Here is a 21,739-nt window from a genome sequence, read left to right as displayed (position 1 = left end):
TGCCAGTCCGAGGATGGCACTGACATCCCGTCACAGCTGTCACCAACACCCTCCACCATCCCAGACACACTCACCTCGGTTGGGCACTTTAGTGAAGAGGCTCCTGGGGCACTATCTGGTGCGCACCACACAATGTGCTGCGGTACATCAGGTGGAGATATGAACCCCCAAGAGGGCAGACGGTCGGAGAGCAGCCCGTACCCCAAGGACTAGTTGCCATCCAGACGGGTCTCGGGCTTCTGGGGCCTGTAAGGCCAGAAAGATACACACCACTTAAGTTGGCACGGGTGCAGCACATAAGATAGCATTAGGGGCTAGGGCACAAACCTGTCTGGCAATGTTCACATGTTATTTGCAAAATAAGCACCAAGTTCCAACCTGCCTCGGTGCTCTTTCAGCAGGGTGTCAGGGCTGGGCTGGCTGCAGAGGGGCTGCTGCGCGGGGTGGGGGGCGAGATGGGCACACAGTGGAGGTTGCCACGGGCCGGCGCCCCAGGACGGTCCCCACACATCTCCCCGGTACCCCGCCCCTTCCTCTGAACCCCAACTCCACCCCACCCCCAATCCAACCCAAGGGTTCAGTGGGACGGTATGATGGAATGGCCAGCTCGCATGCAGGGATCGCCCTAGCGGACGGTGGAAAGAGCTACCTTGGGCAGGAGTCAGTCGCTGTCAAACGAAGCAGAGCATAGGGCATTATTTATGCAGCAAGGTCCGTCACCGCTTCTTCAGAGACATTTTCAACAAAATAAATCATTGGCTGTTCTATCGTTTGACAGGAGGAGAGCTGTGCATGTGTTACACCGATGGCCTTGTACAGCGGAATGTACTTGGCTCTGCTTTGTGGTCTGGCAGCTACCTCTGCGGCACAAGCGGACATGAAAGACAGGTGAGTTTGCTGCGCTGCTTTGGTAAACCAAGTACCTAAAAATACAGCTGCAATTTCTGTTCCTCTTTCTCATTTCCATTATGATGCAATGTTAAGAGTTAATTCCACCACTATTACTAGTTTCTACCCATGTGCTGTAATTGTACCTGTACTTTCCTCGAAATTCATTGAGGCGATCCCCTTACAAACAGAAACAAGGACATCCCAAGATGGCAAAGAATTAACCATTTAGCATATCCGCTGTAGAAAATCATAGGCCCAGATTTTCCCAGTCAGCAGGGAGGTGACGGTGCTCGTCGCTGACCTGGAAAAACAGTTGCCTACAAAGAGCTAGTGAACTCTATGGCATGGGTTTCAGTTTTCCCAACGTCACCAAATCTACCGCGCCCAGCATCAGTGATGTCATCAGAGACCAAGCAGCCAATCACAGTGAAGAATTCTCACTGACAACAACCCAGGAAGTAAAAAGCACAGATTATTTTAATTATTTTACAGAGAATGAAAGTCAGTGGGGAGGTAACGGCTATGTCCCCTTATTCTTCCAAACGCTAGAAAATATAGGCCTATCCTATATTCACAGCTCCAGGGTCCCAGGTTCGATTCCCGGCTGGGTCACTGTCGGTGCGGAGTCTGCACGTCCTCCCTGTGTGTGCGTGGGTTTCCTCCGGGTGCTCCGGTTTCCTCCCACAGTCCAAAGATGTGCGGGTTAGGTGGATTGGCCATGCTAAATTGCCCGTAGTGTCCTAAAAAGTAAGGTTAAGGGGGGGGAGTTGTTGGGTTACGGGTATCAAGTGGATATGTGGGTTTGAGTAGGGTGATCATTGCTCTGCACAACATCGAGGGCCGAAGGGCCTGTTCTGTGCTGTACTGTTCTATGTTCTATATCCTACACAATCTTTCCTGTCCACATCCCAGGATAAAAATCAATTGAACCATCATTGCACAGCGTAAATCAACCAGAAATCCACCCTTGGGTAAATGAGCAAAACACTGCAAGTGTGCTCTCATCACATCTCAATACAACAGCAGCACGACTCCCTTATTCATAGACTGTGCCCCAGTGATCAATGTACCTTTTGCCTTTCTGCCTGCATTGACTGTCTGTGATTTGTGTACCAGGACACCCCAAGCCATCTGAAGCCCAACATTTACTCGTCTCTCTCGCCTCTTAAACATATTCCGCATTTCCATCCTTTCGAGAAACGTGAACGGTTTCTCCCCTTCCCACATTCTGCTCCATCTGCCACCTTTCTCTGCACTCAGCTCAACCGCCTATTCAACTTTGCGGCCTCTTTACATCCTCCTCGTAGCTCACTTAACCACTTTGCTTTGTTTCATGGGATGGTGATGACCAACACGAGGGGACATAGCTTTAAATTGAGGGGTAGTAGATATAAGACAGATGTCAGAGGCAGTTTCTTTACTCAGAGAGTAGTAGGGGTGTGGAACGCCCTGCCTGCAACAATAGTAGACTCGCCAACTTTAAGGGCATTTAAGTGGTCACTGGATAGACATATGGATGAAAATGGAATAGCGTAGGTCAGATAGGCTTCAGATGGTTTCACAGGTCGGCGCAACATCGAGGGCCGAAGGGCCCGTACTGCACTGTAATGTTCTATGTCTATGTTCAAACTCAGATATATGACACTTGGCCCCTTTATCTAAGTTGAAGGTCACCCTTCATAAATGACTGCAGATTGCTGTGGAGCTGCAGGCCGTTCAGGCTGCTCTGCCTCACCGGTTATCCCTTCAGTGCTTTCCAAACAGGACATCATGATTAACTACTCATTTTTTCTGGAAGTCATAGATATGGGGGCAACACGGTAGCATGGTGGTTAGCATAAATGCTTCACAGCTCCAGGGTCCCAGGTTCGATTCCCGGCTGGGTCACTGTCTGTGCGGAGTCTGCACGTCCTCCCCGTGTGTGCGTGGGTTTCCTCCGGGTGCTCCGGTTTCCTCCCACAGTCCAAAGATGTGCGGGTTAGGTGGATTGGCCATGCTAAATTGCCCGTAGTGTCCTAAAAGGTAAGGTTGGGGGGGGGGGGGGGGTTGTTGGGTTACGGGCATAGGGTGGATACGTGGGTTTGAGTAAGGTGATCATGGCTCGGCACAACATCGAGGGCCGAAGGGCCTGTTCTGTGCTGTACTGTTCTATGTTGTATATAATTCACATTCTAGGCCAAGGTACTGGCGCATTAAAAAGAGAGGCTGTTCAGGAGGGCCGGTAACTATCACTCATTCCAAGAGGTAAGAAGACGTCGGTGTGAGCTATGGGAACCTTCAAAGGCTATGATCATTTGGAATGAATGAAGCTACAGGGAGTGTAAAGTCGATAGTGAAAGCCTTTCCCTACTTTAATGAACAGCAGGCTTTAATTCCGTCCACACTTCAATGGCCTGACTGGCGACAATTGAGTCTTGCCTGCCCAAGTGGAGTTTGAGTGGCACGCCACTCCGGAACTGAGATTCGCAGCACCTTACCCACCGGTGTGTCACATACGGGGCTGTTATACTGCTTGCTATGCTGTTTTTGTTTGTTCCTTCGAATGTCTTCCTTCCTCTTTAGAAGACACTGACCCATGCTGGGGTGCAGTTCCAAAGGTGTTGGTAACACTCCAGTATCCGTGACTATCCTCCATACATGAGCTTAGATGGGGAGTATTAAGAACAGACAGACTGGAATTCTCCAGCCGTTTGCTGGCAGCCTGGCCCGCAGGTTTCCCGGCGGCTTCGATTCCAATTGACAGGACCGGGGATCCCATCGCCTGCGAACGAACGGCGCGCCGCCAAGAAACCCGCCACTGTGGGACCGGAGAATCCAGCCCCATGGTCTCTTGCTATAACATGGCGGAGTGAGGATGGAGGTTGGGGGGAGGGGTGGCGAGAGAGAACAGTGGAGGCGCTAGAAAAACAATGTCAATAGTCATTTTCAGCCATTTGCCTGGGAGTTTCGCCAGGCCGCAATCACGGTTACAACGGAAGACTGGGCGCCATACTTCTATCTTTGAAAAACAATTACACTTTGTCGGTCCTTATTTTGTGATCTTTGTTTCAAAGATGCCACTGGAAGTGTTTGACATTTGCTCAACTGTGGCCAGGATCATACTGCATGGTAAGAATTTTGCAAGTAATGTTATTCACAGGTTTTTGTAAAGCAAATTACACAATTTTTGCGATAATGTTGATTCAAATAATATTGCTCATTTTGTCGCTGTCTTGTATCAAGTCCAAAGCGAGACAGAGAGCAGGCTCCCTGGGGAAACCCATGCTATTTGCTTTGCACTTAAAACTAATGCATCAATTTTGCAAAACCATAGCCTGAATTTTCAGAGGATGGGAATAAGGAGGTTTTCTGAAAAAAAAAGGCCAGAATTCTGTACTCCCCATCCAAGGTGGGGTGGTTGGGGGGGGGGGGGGGGGGGGGGGGGGGGGAGAGGCATGAGGTTCCAAGGGCAGCAATAAGGGTCTCGGAGACAGGAAGAGAAGACAGGTCCGGAGGTCACCAGGCCTTAAGGAGGATGCGCCTCCTTCCCACCCGAGTTCCAACTATCGTTATTTACACTTCTCCCGAACCATCATCCGCCCGCCAGGCTAAAAACTGAGGCTGGGTGAGAAACGTCCCTTAAGTGGCCATTAAATGACCATTTAAAGGCTTTAATTGGAGCAAAGGCGGGATTCCCCACCGAGGCTCCGCCTTCCCCAGCGTACAATTGCTACGTTGCAGTGGGCAGGATTCCAGAGGGAACCTGTCCAAGCAATTTCATGCACCCCCCGACCCCACGCCTTGGGTGGGGTGTGTAGAACTCTGGCCTGTGTTTTTTTCAGAAAACCTCCTTGTCCATGTGACCCCCCCCCCCCCCCCTCCCCCCCCATACCTGCTCCCTCAAGCCCATTCCTACTAAACTGCTGACCAGCGAATTCCTTTCCTTGTCCCCATGCTTAATGCTACTGTTAATGATTCTCTCTTTTCAGGTCACGTTCCTCTCTCCTTTCATTCTGCAGTTGTCACCCCCTCCTCAAAGAACCAACTTTTGTCCCCATTGGCCTTACAAACTACCACCCCATCTCTAGCCTCCATTTCCTCCATAAAGTCTTGAAATATGTTATAATCTCCTCCTTCATCTTACCCACAACTCCATGTTTGAATCTCTCCTATCAGGTTTCCGTCTCTGCCACAGTACCAAAACATCCTGGGGGTTACCACTGCCCATAAACTGAACTGGACCACCAATATAAATACTGTGGCTACATGAGGGGGCAGCAGGGTAGCATGGTGGTTAGCATAAATGCTTCACAGCTCCAGGGTCCCAGGTTCGATTCCCGGCTGGGTCACTGTCTGTGTGGAGTCTGTACGTCCTCCCCCTGTGTGCGTGGGTTTCCTCCGGGTGCTCCGGTTTCGTCCCACAGTCCAAAGATGTGCGGGTTAGGTGGATTGGCCATGCTAAATTGCCCGTAGTGTCCTAATAAAAGTAAGGTTAAGGGGGGGTGGGGTTGTTCGGTTACGGGTATAGGGTGGATACGTGGGTTTGAGTAGGGTGATTATGGCTCGGCACAACATTGAGGGCCGAAGGGCCTGTTCTGTGCTGTACTGTTCTATGTTCTATGAGCCGATCAGAGGCTATAACTCAGCTCCTTTCTCCACAAAGCCTGTCCACCATCTACAGGGCATAAGTCAGGATGTGACGGAATACTCTTCATTTGCCTGGATGAGTGCCAACAACACTCAAGAAGCTCAACGCCATCCACTTGATTGCTCCCCCTTCAACAAACATTCAATCCCTCCCCAATGGTGCACAGTGGCAGTCGTGTGTACCATCTATAAGATGCGCTGCAAGAATTCACCAAGGTTCCTTAGCCAGCACCTTCCAAACACCCAACCGTTACCATCTAGAAGGACAAGAGCAGCAGATACCTGGGAACTCCACCACCTGGAGGTTCCTCTCCAAGCCACTCACCATCCTGATTTGGAAATATATCGGCCGTCTCTTCACTGTCACTGGGTTAAGTTCCTGGAACTCCCTCCCTAATAGCACTGTGGGTGTACCTACACCTCAGAGACTGCAGCGGCTCAAGGCAGCTCACCACCACCTTTGCAAGGGGAACTCGGACAATAAATGCTGGCCTGGCCACCTGCGCCCGCAACCCATAAAAATGAATTTTTAAAATGACCAAGGTCACAAATTGCATCTATTTCACCTTGATCAATGTAAATTATCCCTCTTCATCTTTCTCAACGTGTTTGCAGCCTTTGACACAGTTGACCACACTGTCCTCCTCCAACACCTCTCCACTGTTGTCTACGTGAGACTCCCTAAATCTCTCTGCCTTGTAGCCATTTGAACTGTCTCTTTCTGTGACTTAGTGTCATGAATGTTTTATTGATATCGTTCTTGTTCAGCATCTAGGGATGTTACCTCAAGATCAGTGAAGTAAGGAATAAATGGGTTTCCTTCTTGTGTAGTGTTTTTTTGCAAGTGTTCACTTAGTTATGATTTGTTGGTGTTTTATCTGAAGTATGGCATCTATAGTGTGGCAATCCTCTCAGAACTGTTGTATAAATTGAAGTTCAGGGACGGGATTTTCCGGTCCGCTAGCCACATTTTCCTGCGCGGCGTGCCCTCGCCTGCAGCGGGATCCTCTGTTCCGGCAGCCGGCCAATGGGATTTCCCCTTGTGGCCACCACACGCTGTCGGGAAACCCACGGGCGTGTGTGCGCTGCCGGCAGAGCGGAGGATATAGATAGAATTTACAGTGCAGAAGGAGGCCATTCGGCCCATCGAGTCTGCACCGGCTCTTGGAAAGAGCACCCTACCCAAGATCAACACCTCCACCTTATCCCCATAACCCAGTAACCCCACCCAACACTAAGGGCAATTTTGGACACTGAGGGCAATTTATCATGGCCAATCCACCTAACCTGCACATCTTTGGACTGTGGGAGGAAACCGGAGCACCCGGAGGAAACCCACGCACACACGGGGAGGATGTGCAGACTCCGCACAGATAGTGACCCAAGCCGGAATCGAACCTGGGACCCTGGAGCTGTGAAGCGATTGTGCTATCCACAATGCTACCGTGCATCATAGTGCAAACATTAAAAAAGCCAGAGATGAGGAATATTCATCTAAGAAACATACGGACATAAGCACTAGAGCAGCCCCTTGAGCCCGCCCTGCCATTCAATACGATCATGACTGATCTCATCTCGGTCTCATCTCCACTTTCCTGCCTGTTCTCCATAACCCTTTACCTGCCCCATTAGACCTCACTGATGTGTCATGGGCTGTCCTGGAAGTACAGAAAGCACTTCTTCTGACGTGCAGAAAGCACTGGGTCAGAGAATCGCCGGGGGGCGGCATGAATCCCGCCTCTGCCGGCTGCCGAATTCTCTGGCGCCGGGGATTTAGCGGGGGCGGGAAACGCGTCGCGCAGGTCGGCGGCCGCTAGCAGCGGCCCTCCCGGTGATTCCCCGGCCTACGATGGGCCGAGTGGTCGTCCGTTTTCGGCCAGTCCCGCCGGCGTATATTACACCAGGCTGTGCGGGCGGCCTCCGGGGTCCTTCGGGTGGCGGGGGGGAACCTTGTCCCGGGAGGTGCCCCCACGGTGGCCTGGGCCACGATCGGGGCCCACCGATCCGCAGGCGGGTCTGTGCCGTGGGGGCACTCTATTCTTCCGCGTCGGCCGCTGTGATCCTCCGCGATGGCCGACGCGGAGATGAACCCCCGCCTGCGTAGGCGCTGGGATGACGCCAGCACACACTGGCGCTCCCACGCAAGCGCCAAACCGCACCGGCCGGCCCTGCGCAAACCACTCCTGCACCAGCCTAACCCCTGAAGGTGCGGAGGATTCCGCACCCTTGGGGCGGCCCGACGCCGGAGTGGTTCACGCCACTCCTCGGCTCCGGGGTTGCCCGCCCCATCGATTCTCGCAGAATCCCACCCAACATGTTTAAATAGATCATCATTTATGCTGGGGAATCATGAACAAGGAGATATAATCTTAGAATTAGAGCGTGTGAGTGAGTCTGAAGGTGTGTGTAACCGTGTCTGTGTGGAATTGCATGTGTGCAGAAGTGTAATTGCGTGTCCACATGCATGATGCGAGTCATTGTGAGCGCAGGCACCAATATTCAGGTCGTGCACTTGGTGAAAGAAATACGCCACCAAGGCACAGCATCTCAGAGGGGCCTCAACATTAGGGTAGCACTGAGGGCAGCACGGTAGCATAGTGGTTAGCACAATTGTTTCACAGCGCCAGGATCCCAGGTTCGATTCCCAGCTTGCGTCACTGTCTGCGCGGAGTCTGCACATCCTCCCTGTGTGTGCGTGGGTTTCCTCCAGGTGCTCCGGTTCCCTCCCACAGTCCAAGGATGTGCAGATTAGGTGGATTGGCCATGATAAATTGTCCTTAGTGTCCAAAATTTCCCTTAGTGTTGGGTGGAGTTACATGGTTATGGGGATAGGGTGGAGGTGTGGGCTTGGGTAGAGTGCTCGGGTAGAGTGCTCTTTCCTAGAGCCAGTGCAGACTCGATGGGCCGAATGGCCTTCTTCTGCACTGTAAATTCTATGATAAAGGTATCGCTGTAGGGTCCGAAGGCGGAAGATCGCTATCTGCGTCCGGTGACACACCAGCGTCTAACCACCCTCCCTAAGCGGGAGACTCCGTATCTCAGCAGCGACCCAGTGAGATCTTTAGTCCCAGAAGTCGATGACCACCTTTTGAATTTTTGTGACAAACTCGTAGGTAGGGTCAAAGTGCCACAGCATGGAGTGATCAGCTGACTTATGACCAACACTCGACCCCTGTAAGACAGCACTCAGGCAATCCTTCCCAGCGATTCAGGTGAATTTGGCCCCCAACCCCTGCCAGTTTGCTGGCCAGAATTCCTCAGCAGGGCAGAGATGGACCCGCAGGTGCAGGAGACGGGTCCTGCTCCAGGTGAAAGGCCTGAGTTCCTCCGGAAGGATTCCGTCTGCCACTGACTTGTCCCAGTTGAACCTGGCAGAGGATACAGTAGAGTGCACTTCCTGGTACCCATGCATCCTCCGCAGTCAGCCAGCTCTGTGAACATGAGTAGTACGTCATCATCGTAGGCCGCAAGGACAATCTCAATGCCCAGTCTGTGCAGAACCAATCCTGACATCCTTCTCTACAAGAGGGGCAGGAAATGTTCCACTCGAATAGAATATAACTGGTCAGACATGGGGAAGCCCCGATGCACTCCTCTCCAAAAACGAAGGGGATGTCACTGGGGACCCATTAACCTTAAGTAGACACTCTGCAGCAGTGCACAGATGTCAGATCCGGGTGAAACAACCCAAAAGCTCGCAGAGTCCCAAATAAATATTTGTGATCCCCCGTCAAGGGCTTTCTTGTGGTCGAGGGGCAGGAATGTGCTCAACAGACCAGCCCCGAGAATGATGAATCACGTTGCAGACCAGGTGGATGTCATTATGGATAGTCTGGCCCGGGTCCGTGTGGAAAAGGTCAGGGTGGGATCATGTGGTCCTGCACGGAGCAAAGTCATTGTCCTACAAAGTCATGAAACACTCCCCCCGGATACATGCGTAGTGGTTCCACGGGATGTCCCAGAATGTCCTGACTCCACGGTCAACCCGGGACTTGCCTGTTGAGTGCGCCGGTCAGTTCTCCCAGAGTTATAGGGGCATCAAGCCTTCTGGTGGCCTCCGGCGGGAGTTATTGTAACAAGTGTGTCCAAAGAATATGTGAGTAATTGTGTGTACTCACTGAATTGTTTTTTCATTAATGGGGCCAATTTATTGCCCCTCCCTAATTGCCCTTGAGAGGGCATTTAAGAGTCACCCACATTTCTGTGGGTCTGGAGTCACATGTAGGCCAGACCGGGTAAGGACGGCAGATTTCCTTCCCTGAAGGACATTCGTGAATCAGGTGGGTTTTTACGACAATTGACAGCGGTTTCATGCTCCTCATTTGACTTTTAATTCCAAATTTTTATTGAATTCAAATTTCACCATCTGCAGTGGCGGGATTTGAACCTAGATCCCAAAAGCATAATTCTGGGTCTCTGGTTTACTAATCCAGTGACAATACCACCATCTCCCTGACACTGAATGTCAATAATTGTGTGTTCATGCTCATGACAGTGAGTAATTCTCTGTACACGCTGAGTGTGAGTAACTGTGTGCATGCTCACTGAGTGAGTAATTGTGTGTGCATGTTCAGTGTGACTGATTGTGAATGCTAAGTGTGAATAATTGCGTGTGCTTACTGAATGTAATTGTTTGTTTATGCAGGGTGGGATTGGGGCAGCACGGTGGCGCAGTGGTTAGCACTGCTGCCTCAAGGGAGAGTATCAAATGAAATAAGGGAGAGTATCAAATTGAAGGAAAAAGCATATAAAGTGGCAAAGATTGCGGGGAGATTAGAGGACTGGGAAATCTTTAGGGGGCAACAGAAAGCTACTAAAAAAGCTATAAAGAAGAGTAAGATAGAGTATGAGAGTAAACTTGCTCAGAATATAAAAACAGACAGTAAAAGTTTTTACAAATATATAAGACAAAAAAGAGTGGCTAAGGTAAATATTGGTCCTTTAGAGGATGAGAAGGGAGTTTTAATAATGGAAAATGAGGAAATGGCTGAGGAACTGAACAGGTTTTTTGGGTCGGTCTTCACAGTGGAAGATACAAATAACATGCCAGCGACTGATAGAAATGAGGCTATGACAGGTGAGGACCTTGAGAGGATTGTTATCACTAAGGAGGGAGTGATGGGCAAGCTAATGGGGCTAAAGGTAGACAAGTCTCCTGGCCCTGATGGAATGCATCCCAGAGTGCTAAAAGAGATGGCTAGGGAAATTGCAGATGCACTAGTGATAATTTACCGAAATTCACTAGACTCTGGGGTGGTCCTAGTGGATTGGAAATTAGCAAACGTGACGCCACTGTTTAAAAAAGGAGGTAGGCAGAAAGCAAGAAATTATAGGCCAGTGAGTTTAACTTCGGTAATAGGGAAGATGCTGGAATCTATCATCAAGGAAGAAATTGCGAGGCATCTGGATAGAAATTGTCCCATTGGGCAGACGCAGCATGGGTTCGTAAAAGGCAGGTCATGCCTAACTAATTTAGTGGAATTTTTTGAGGACATTACCAGTGCAGTAGATAACGGGGAGCCGATGGATGTGGTATATCTGGATTTCCAGAAAGCCTTTGACAAGGTGCCACACAAAATGTTGCTGCATAAGATAAAGATGCATGGCATTAAGGGTAAAGTAGTAGCATGGATAGAGGATTGGTTAATTAATAGAAAGCAAAGAGTTGGGATAAATGGGTGTTCTCTCTGGTTGGCAATCAGTAGCTAGTGGTGTCCCTCAGGGATCCGTGTTGGGCCCACAATTGTTCACAATTACATTGATGATTTGGAGTTGGGGACCAAGGGCAATGTGTCCAAGTTTGCAGATGACACTAAGATGAGTGGTAAAGCGAAAAGTGCAGAGGATACTGGAAGTCTGCAGAGGGATTTGGATAGGTTAAGTGAATGGGCTCGGGTCTGGCAGATGGAATACAATGTTGACAAATGTGAGGTTATCCATTTTGGTAGGAATAACAGCAAACGGGATTATTATTTAAACGATAAAATATTAAAGCATGCCGCTGTTCAGAGAGACTTGGGTGTGCTAGTGCATGAGTCACAGAAGGTTGGTTTACAAGTGCAACAGGTGATTAAGAAGGCAAATGGAATTTTGTCCTTCATTGCTAGAGGGATGGAGTTTAAGACTAGGGAGGTTATGTTGCAATTGTATAAGGTGTTAGTGCGGCCACACCTGGAGTATTGTGTTCAGTTTTGGTCTCCTTACTTGAGAAAGGACGTACTGGCGCTGGAGGGTGTGCAGAGGAGATTCACTAGGTTAATCCCAGAGCTGAAGGGGTTGGATTATGAGGAGAGGTTGAGTAGACTGGGACTGTACTCGTTGGAATTTAGAAGGATGAGGGGGGAATCTTATAGAAACATTTAAAATTATGAAGGGAATAGATAGGATAGATGCGGGCAGGTTGTTTCCACTGGCGGGTGACAGCAGAACTAGGGGGCATAGCCTCAAAATAAGGGGAAGTAGATTTAGGACTGAGTTTAGGAGGAACTTCTTCACCCAAAGGGCTGTGAATCTATGGAATTCCGTGCCCAGTGAAGCAGTTGAGGCTCCTTCATTACATGTTTTTAAGGTAAAGATAGATAGTTTTTTGAAGAATAAAGGGATTAAGGGTTATGGTGTTCGGGCCGGAAAGTGGAGCTGAGTCCACAAAAGATCAGCCATGATCTAATTGAATGGCGGAGCAGGCTCGAGGGGCCAGATGGCCTACTCCTGCTCCTCGTTCTTATGTTCTTATGGCGCTGAGGACCCGGATTCGATCCCGGCTCTGGGTCACTGTCCGTGTGGAGTTTGCACATTCTCCCCGCGTTTGCGTGGGTATCACCCCCACAACCCAAAGATGTGCAGGGTAGGTGGATTGGCACACACTAAATTGCCCCTTAACTGGAAAAATTTATTTTTTTTAAATGCAGGATGTGCGTAATTGCGCGTGTTCAGAATGTGAGTAATTGTTTGTGCATGTTGAATGTGAGTAATTTTGTGCACTCATGCATGTAATTGTGCTCAATGAGTGTGTGTGTTCTCACTGCGTGTGAATAATTGGGTGCATGCTGAGTGTAATTGTGTAATCTTGTTGAGTGTGACCAATGGTGTGTGCTCAGAGCGTGAGTTAATTGTGTGTGCTCATGAATCTGAGTAATTGTGTGTGCATGCTGTGTGAGTAATTGTGCTCAGTGAGTGTGAGTATGCGTGTTCTCACGGCATGTAAGTAACTGTGCATGCCGAGTGTGAGTAATTGTGTGCGCATGCTGAATCTGAGTAAATGATGAGTGCGAATAATTGTGCACACTCACCAAGTGTGAGTAATTCTGTGTGGATGTTGAGTGTAATTGTGTGTGCTCAGAGTGTGAGTAATTGTCCCTGCATGTGGAGTGTGAGTAATCATGTGTGCACCCTGAGTGTGAGTAATTGCGTGAGCTCATTTAGTGTGATTGTGTGAGTAATTGTGAGCTCATTTAGTGTGATTGTATGTGCACACTGAGTGAGAGTAATTGAGAGCTCATTTAGTGTGAGTGATTGTGTGTGCACACTGAGTGTGAGTAATTGTGTATGGGCAGCACGGTAGCACAGAGGTTAACACTGTTGCTTCACAGCTCCAGGGTCCCAAGTTTGATTCCCGATTTGGGTCACTGTCTGTGTGGAGTCTGCACATTCTCCACGTCTCTGCGTGGGTTTCCTCCGGGTGCTCTGTTTTCCTCCCTCAGTCCAAAGTTGTGCAGGTTAGGTGGATTGGCCATGCTAAATTGCCCTTTAGGTGTCCAAAAAAAAAGTTAGGTGGGGTTACCGGGATAGGGTGGAGGTGTGGGCTTGGGTAGGGTGCTCTTTCCAAGGGCCAGTGCAGACTCGATGGGCTGAATGGCCTCCTTCTGCACTGTATAGTCTATGATTCTATGACCATCTCAGCTTCTTCCCTGAATCTTCGTAGGAGCTCACTATCATTGCCCCTCAGAAATGGTTCTAAACTTACTCTAGCTTCCGAGGTGAAAGGAAACTGAGAAACTTAAAAATAATCTGCAGTTTAGTTGCTTGCTAAATTACCCGAGTGTGCAACCATGAAGCAGAAATGTGAAGACACTAAAATAATAAATATAAATTATTTCCATTTCTTTAGACTTTTACAAAGTTTTCCTGCAGGATTCCAGCCCAAGTGGATGGTTGGACGATTCACGGACTCTGGTAATTAAAAAGAACTATTAACTATTTTTATATGGCTGAAATGTAATTCTATCTGTGGAACCGAGTGGTTTAATTTGCCACGAGCATATTGCAAAACCGATATTCACATTGTGTATTTATCTTATGTCCTGTTTTTTCATGTACGGAACTATCTGCCTGGACTGTATGCAGAACAATACTTTTCACTGTACCCCTGTACACCTGACATTAAATCTAAATCTAAATTACATTCTCACATGCCCCATTATGAATAGTTGCATGCTCTTCACATCAGAGTGGAAATCAACTTCATAGTCTGATGGTTTGTGCACTAATGAAATGAAAATGAAAATCGCTTATTGTCACGAGTAGGCTTCAATGAAGTTACTGTGAAAAGGCAGTAATTGGCATTATTTCACAATAATTTGGGAATAATAGAATAATTAACATCACTTAGCAGCCAAAATCCACTACGCCCAACAAAAAAAGCAGAAAGGCATGAGCTGGCAGTGATTAATTCCCGCAGTTCTGGGACTTCCACTGGATTTTCCTCCCCACTACCGATCCCACGCTCTAAAAATGGGAGGTGATAATCAGCCCCCATGTGTTTATGTGGGCACAATGGGCTGGTTAGAAATTAGCTGGCTTTGATTGAACTTGATAGATTTGTTTGGAATGGCCAAATACAGTGGGTAGCTGTCCTTGATAGATTGGAAGGGTCAAATCAAATTGACTGAGCCATCTAGTATAGATAGGTTGAACTGTACTCAACAGCTAGCCAGAACTAAATAATGTCACTTGTATTTAATTCCAAGCCAGACGGGGAAACGGTGCTGCAATCGAACCTGGCAGTTAACTCATGGGCAGTGTGTGGGTAAAAATGGGGGAAGCCACCGGCCCCAAGGATATCTTCCTCCGCCATAATTGTAGACGCAAAGGTCCCGTGATGTAACATTGGTGGGCAGGCTCAATCGGCCTGATTTAAAGAAATTAAAATAGAAAAAGCACTTGTCCTGCTCCACGTGACTCCCTCCCCCACAGAACCCTCTTCCCCCACAACAGATCTTCACCCACAACAGAGCACCCCCGCCTCTCTCTCCCCCCCCCCCTCCCCCCACAGTTGCATCCTCATGGAACTCCACCCACCATCGCCACCACGTAGGCCGCCTCAATGGAAACTGAATTCCCCCCACGGAAACATCGCCCCAGCACTGCCTGGGTAACTTCCCCCCATCACCGCCTGAGAGCAGTATCCATGATGCGCGGGGAGGGGGGGGGGGGGGGGGAGTGACTGGGTACTGTCCGGGCATGACATTCTCGTCTCTGGGGGCTGTACTCACCTGCGTGCCAGGTACACCTTGTGGGGGAGATCTGTCATAATTCACATCCTGACGTGAATAGATAATCCAACAAGGGGAGAACTATCAGGCATAAAGGCCTGACAATGATATTTAAATCAATGAAAGTGGGGAGTCTGACTTTCGAGGTTTGGGACTCCCACTGGATTTTACTCCCCACCACCATTCCCGCTTTCTAAAAATGGGATGGGAAAATCAGCCCCCTGTGTTTATTTGGGCACAATGGGCTGGTTAGCAATTAACTGGCTTTGGTTGAGCTTGATAGATTTGTTTGGAATGGCCAAATACAGTGAGTAGCTGTCCTTGATAGATTGGAAGGATCAAATCAAATTGACTGAGCCATCTAGTATAGATAGGTTGAACTGTACTCAACAGCTAGCCGGAATAAATAATGTCACTTGTATTTAATTCCAGGCCAGACGGGAAACGGGGCTGCAATCGAACCTGGCAGTTAACTCACAAGGACATTGATGTGAGGAATTTGTTTTTATTCATTCATTGGATGTGGGCGCGACGAGCTAGGCTGGCATTTATTGCCCATCCCTAATTGCCCTTGAGAAGGCCAAGTAACACCCTGAGGTCACTTAACTTTGAATAAAGTGATACGATTGGCAAATTTGATGGGTGATATAAAAAATTGTTGTATTATTTAGAAAGGTTTGCATTTATAATCGCTCTTTCCGTATTCACTGAACATCTCAAAGCGCTTTACAGCCAATGACGTACTTTTTGAAGTGTAGTGACTGTTGTGAGGTAGGAAATGAGGCAATTAGCTTGTGTTCAGCAAGATCCCGCAAGCAGCAATGTGATAAAGGCCAGATAATATTTTGTGATACTAAATATTGTCCTGTGCTCCCGTGCTCTTCTTCAAACTAGTGACATGTGAGCTCATCCCGAGCAGGCTTTAATTTATCTTCATATCCGAAAGACAGGGAAAGCTCCCTCAGCACTGCACTGGAGCGTCAGCCTTGGTCTTTGTGATCAAGCCCCGGAATGGGACTTAAACCCTGACTCAGAGAACTTCTCAATACCGTGAATTGTGGAACCACAAATATTAACTTCCAACTTAATAAAATTGAGTTTGGCAGATGTTGTCTGAAAGAAACATGAAGCCAGTTTTTGTCATGTGCTTCACAAGAGCAATGAATACATCACATATCACCGGGGATCAAACTAGGTTCAAAATGTCCAATGTACAAAATTTATGAGCATAAGTACATAATGATGAAGGTTTTGAAAATAAAATCTAGCACATACCAGAATTTCTGATAATTAACTGCTTGATTGGTCGTTTGTGTACACGGTAAAGGATAAATAATTAGTTTCATGGAAGAAATCAGTCTCGGCATAACTAGATTCACTCACATTCTCCAGTTGATTTCATCCAACAAATGGGAATAAATTGGGCCATACCAAATGAAGATACTTTATTCATGAAAATAATGATTGTGGAATTTTTAAGTTTGGATCTAGTTTCTCTTATGTCACAAAATGTAACACAAGGCCCCATCGAAAAGTTAACAGGGACAGGATAAAAGAGGATGTTTCATTTATCTGATTTTTTGTTTTGTTTTGCTTACTCTTTCTCTGTACTGGAGCTAACAAGTTTAATGTTCTTGTCAATATTCAAAGAGAGAGTTTTTGTTGTGTTATGGGAGCGGTGTTTTCAGAACCCCAAAATGTATCCTGGAGTTCAACTAACCTCTCCCTTTAATGGATTGTTGCTTTTGAAGCACACGGCTTGTTCTCCAGGTGTGGTATTACAATTATGGACACGTGGGTTTTTAAACACAAAACAATGTTTATTCCATGAATTCAACTTAATCTTTTAAATAAACACTGGATCACTCAACACCCTACTTCAAAGATAACCCCGAAAATAATAGAACACTACATAATCCCTCAAAATGTTCGTTCAAACCTCCAAATGACTTCACCTTTATCAACAGAAACACATCAGGTTAAAGACATTACTATTATGAGTTTAAATCACCCAAATGATTCAGAGACAGTCCTTCATGGCAGAGATCACAGCAGATCCAGCTCACTGCAAACACAGACACACCAAAGCTCATTTTCTTCATGCAGCTCTCAGCAAACCAGCCAGGCACTTTTCAGCTGCTCTCTGAAACTGAAACTAAAGGCAGAAGTGAGCTAAGCTCCCCACCCTCTGACATCACTTCAGTAATATGAGCTGCTCCATTTCTTAAAGGTACTCTCACATGACAGTTGTAACATTGAGATTTTAGAGCCACGGACATGGAAAACAAAAATGTTACATATGAAAACCTACTGATGATTTTCATTTAAACATCCAGTGCTTTTGTTACTTCTATTCCAGAGTCTTCAGGCTGACTTGAACCAGTACTGGCCAAGTCTATTAAAAAATGATTCTTTCAAGTTTTGGTAAGTCATGCCAATCACATTATTGATCATTGCATGAATACTTTTACAAACTCTAATCTGCCTGTGTCAGTGATTTCCCAATTTCTGCCTGAACATATCTGATCAGGAAGACGTTCATTGGCGATGGGTTTCTAGGATACTCTATTGGGCGGAAATGCTATATCAGAATATTGTCAATAAGACATAGAAGCAGAATTAGGCCATTCAGCCATTGAGTATACTCTGCCATTCAATTATGGCTGATATGCACGGGTAGCACGGTAGCATAGTGGTTATCACAGTTGCTTAACAGCGCCAGGATCCTAGGTTTGATTCCCGGCTTGGGTCACTGTCTACTTGGAGTCTGCATGTTCTCCCCGTGTCTGTGTGGGTTTCCTCCGGGCGCTCCGGTTTCCTCACACAGTCCAAAGATGTGCAGGATAAGTGGATTCGACTTGCTAAATTACCCTTAGTGTCCAAAAAGGTTGGGTGGGGTTATTGGGATAGGGTGGATGTGTGGACTTGGGTTGGGTGCCCTTTCCAAGGCCGGTGCAGACTCGATGGGCCGAATGGCCTCCTTCTGCAATGTAAATTTATGATCTATGATGTTTCTCATCCCCATTCTCCTGCTTTTTCCCATAATCCCTGATCAAAAACCTATCTATCTCTGTCTTAAGGTCACCCAGTAACTTAGCCTCCACAGCCATCTGCGGCAATGAGTTCCACAGATTCACCACCCCTCTGGCTGAAGAAATTCCTCCTCATCTCGGCTTTAAAGGCTCCTCCCTTCAGTCTGAGGCTGTGCCCTCGGTTTCTATTTTTTCCTACTAGTGGAAACATCCTCTCCACATCCACGCTATCTATGCCTTGCAGTATCCTGTAAGTTTCAATGAGGTCCCCCTTCATCTTTCCAAACTCCATCGAGTACAGACCCAGAGTCCTCAACCGCTCCTCATCTGGCAAGTTCTTCATTCCAGGGATCATTCTTGCAAACCTCCTCTGGACCCTTTCCAAGGCCAGCACATCCTTCCTTAGATACAGGTCCCAAAACTGCTCACAATACTCCAAATGGGGGTTAGGTACTTTTTGGCGCAGCCATTTGGGCGCGGCCGTTTTGGCGCCAACCGTTTTGGCGCCAAAATAACATTTCTTTATTATTAGCCTCAGGTGAGTTGGCTGGTGCGGGTGCGTTGAGTTGGGTGCTGGTGCGTTCTATCACCATCTGTTTATATATTGCCGTTATATATTGGCATTATTGACGTTTTGGCACCAAAATAACATTTCTTTATTTGTGAATTAGCCTCAGTTGAGTTGGCTGCTGGTGCGTTCTATCACCATCTTTTTATATATTTTGTAACTAAACCAATTTGCATACCCATATGATGGCTGAGGCAGTATCAACGAAACGTGGTAAAGAAAAATTTGTTCATAACGGATTCCTTTACGTCTTTGACAAAACAAGCAAAGGTGACAGCGAAGTGAAATTTTGGCGTTGTGAGCAAAAAAACCGGTGCAAAGCACGTCTCCATACTAAAGCTGCAAACGTGGTGAGGCAGCTGAACAGCCATTCGCATGATGCTTCTGCTGCACAAGTAGAGGTTGCACTCGTGAAAACTAAAATAAAAAAGAGAGCACAGGAAACCCTTGAGGCACCGACTGTAGTTGTTAATGAATGTTTGACAGACATATCCCAAGCTAGTCTACCAGCCATTCCTAATATATCTGCTTTGAGGAGAATGATAAGCAGAAAGCGTAATTATGTATTGAACGCCCCCACCAATCCAAGTGATTTACAACAATTGATTGTGCCAGAATGCTACAGGATATATGTCCCTCAACCAGGAGTGGAAGAAAAATTTTTACTTTGTGATAGCGGACTTCAAGATTTACTGAACTGGTTTGAAGATACATATGTTGGTCGTCTGAACAGACGAGGAAATGGTAGACGAACACCTTTATTTCGCCCTGAGATTTGGAACCTTTATCAGAGAACATTAAACGGGGAAGACCGCACAAACAATAATGCGGAGGCAGCCCACCGTCGATTGAAATATGAACTTGGCATGCATCATCCCACCATATGGAAACTAATTGATGGCCTGCGTAAAGTACAGAAAGGTAGAGATGCATATTATGAAAGGTTACTAGCCGGCCATGAACCGCCACAAAAACTAAAAAAGTATAGAGATGCAGATAAAAGAATACATGAAACTGTTCTTAAATTTGAAAACATGGATGCTATCGAGTACTTGAGGAGCCTTGCTCATAATTACCAAATGAACTAAACGAAAGGTTTTTAAACTTTAGTTTTTAACTAAATGAACTAATTTAAGGTTTTTAACTAAATTAACTAATTTAAGGTTTTTAACTAAATTAACTAATTTAAGGTTTTTAATTTACAATAAAGATAAAAGAATATATGAAAGTGTTCTTAAATTTGAAAATTTGAGTACTTGAGGAGCCTTGCTCATAATCACCAAATGAACTAAACTAAATGAACTAATTTAAGGTTTTCTGTCGTCTGCGCCCAAACGGCCGCGCCAAATTGGCTGCGCCCAATTGTTCCATGGCGCCCAAACGGCTGCGTCCAAACGGCCGCGCCAAAACGGCCGCGCCCAATTGTCCCATCCCCCCAAATGGGGTCTGACCAGAGCCTAATACAGCCTCAACAGTAAGTCCCTGCCCTTGTCTAGCCCTCTCAACCTGAATGCCAGCGTTGCATTTGCCTTCCTAACTGCCGGCTGAACCTGCACATTAACCTTAAGAGAATCGTGAACAAGGACTCCCAAGTCCCTTTGTGCTTCAGATTTCCAAAACCTTTCCCATTTAGAAAATAGTCTATGCCTTTATTCTTCCTACCAAAGTGCATAACTTCACACTTTTCCATAATGTATTCCATCTGCCACTTCTTTGCCCACTCTCCTAGCTTTCCAGGTACTGTTTAGCACACTGGGCTAAATCGCTGGCTTTGAAAGCAGGTCAAGGCAGGCCAGCAGCACTGTTCGATTCCCGTAACAGCCTCCCCGAACAGGTGCCGGAATGTGGCGACTAGGGGCTTTTCACAGTAACTTCATTGAAGCCTACTCATGACAATAAGCGATTTTCATTTCATTTCATTTCTGCAACCTCCCTCCTTCCTCAACACAACCTGTCCTTCTACATATCTTTGTATCATCTGCAAACTTAGAAACAATGCCCTCAGTTCCTTCTTCCAGATCATTAATGTATATCGTGAATAGCTGTGGTCCCAACACTGACCCCTGCAGAACACCACTAGTCACCAGCTTCCATCCTGAAAAGGACCCCTTTATCCCTTCTCTGCCTTCTGCCAGACAGCCAATCCTCTACCCATTTCAGTCCCTTGCTCCTAACACCATGGGCTCTTATCTTATTTAGCAGCCTCCTGTACGGCACCTTGTCAAAGGCCTTCAGGAAATCTAAATAAATCACGTCCACTGGTTCTCCTTTGTCTAACTTCCTTGCTATCTCCTTAAAGAATTCTACCAGATTTTTCAGGCATTACCTCCCCTTGACAAATCCGTGCTGACTCAGTCCAATTTTACTATACACTTCTAAGTATTCAGCAATCTCATCCTTAATAATAGACTCTAAAATCTTCCCAACAACCGAAGTCAGGCTAACCAGCCTATAATTTCCTGTATTCTGCCTCCCTCCCTTCTTTTTTTAAAATAAATTTAGAGTACCTAATTCATTTTTTCCAATTAAGGTGCAATTTAGCATGTTCAATCCACCTACCCTGCACATCTTTGGGTTGTGGGGGTGAAACCCACGCAAACACAGGGAGAATGTGCAAACTCCACACGGGCAGTGACCCAGAACCTGGGACCTTGGCGCTGTGAGACTGCAGTGCTAACCACTGCGCCACCGTGTTGCCCTCTCCCTCCCTTCTTAAACAGCGGTGTTTATAATTGCCATTTTCCAAATCTCTGGACCCTCCCTGCCTCCAGTGATTCCTGAAAGATCACCACCAATGCCTCCACAATCTCCTCAGCTATCTCCTTCAGAACCAGGGGGTGTAGTCCATCCGGTCCAGGTGATGTATCCATCTTCAGACCTTTCACTTTCCCCAGCATCTTCTCCCTCGTGGAAGCCACTATACTCATCTCTGCCCCCTGACTCGCTTGAAGTTCTGGTCTGCCACTGGTGCCTTCCACTGTGAAGACTGATGCAAAGTATCTATTCAGTTCCTCTGCCATTTTCTTGTTCCCTATTACTACTTCTCCAGCCTCATTTTCCAGTGGTCCAATGTACATTCTTACCTCTCTCTTACCTTTTACATATTGAAAAAAACTCTTCCTATCGTCTTT

The 21,739-nt window shown here is 47.1% G+C and overlaps 1 protein-coding gene and 1 long non-coding RNA gene across 5 annotated transcripts in view; one reads left to right on the top strand and one right to left on the bottom strand.

Annotated features, from left to right (window-relative positions):
* Positions 1-21,739, bottom strand: part of LOC119957922 — a 96,950-nt gene that overhangs the window by 42,342 nt on the left and 32,869 nt on the right. The window lies entirely within an intron of this gene.
* The window catches only part of rnaset2l (ribonuclease T2, like), a 54,147-nt gene that overhangs the window by 5,137 nt on the left and 27,271 nt on the right, over positions 1-21,739 (top strand). For 2 of the 4 annotated variants that reach the window (XM_038786118.1, XM_038786117.1), the window contains exons 2-6: positions 779-888; positions 3,945-3,999; positions 13,625-13,689; positions 15,441-15,498; positions 17,368-17,432. In XM_038786118.1, coding sequence (XP_038642046.1) covers positions 806-888; positions 3,945-3,999; positions 13,625-13,689; positions 15,441-15,498; positions 17,368-17,432 — 326 coding nt within the window. In that variant the 5' untranslated portion in view covers positions 779-805. The remainder of the gene's footprint in view (positions 1-778; positions 889-3,944; positions 4,000-13,624; positions 13,690-15,440; positions 15,499-17,367; positions 17,433-21,739) is intronic. The other 2 variants (XM_038786120.1, XM_038786119.1) reach the window with 2 other exon arrangements.

Source organism: Scyliorhinus canicula, chromosome 27 (genome assembly GCF_902713615.1).
Source record: "Scyliorhinus canicula chromosome 27, sScyCan1.1, whole genome shotgun sequence".
NCBI lineage: Eukaryota > Metazoa > Chordata > Chondrichthyes > Carcharhiniformes > Scyliorhinidae > Scyliorhinus > Scyliorhinus canicula.
This window is presented reverse-complemented; position numbering and strand designations above follow the sequence as displayed.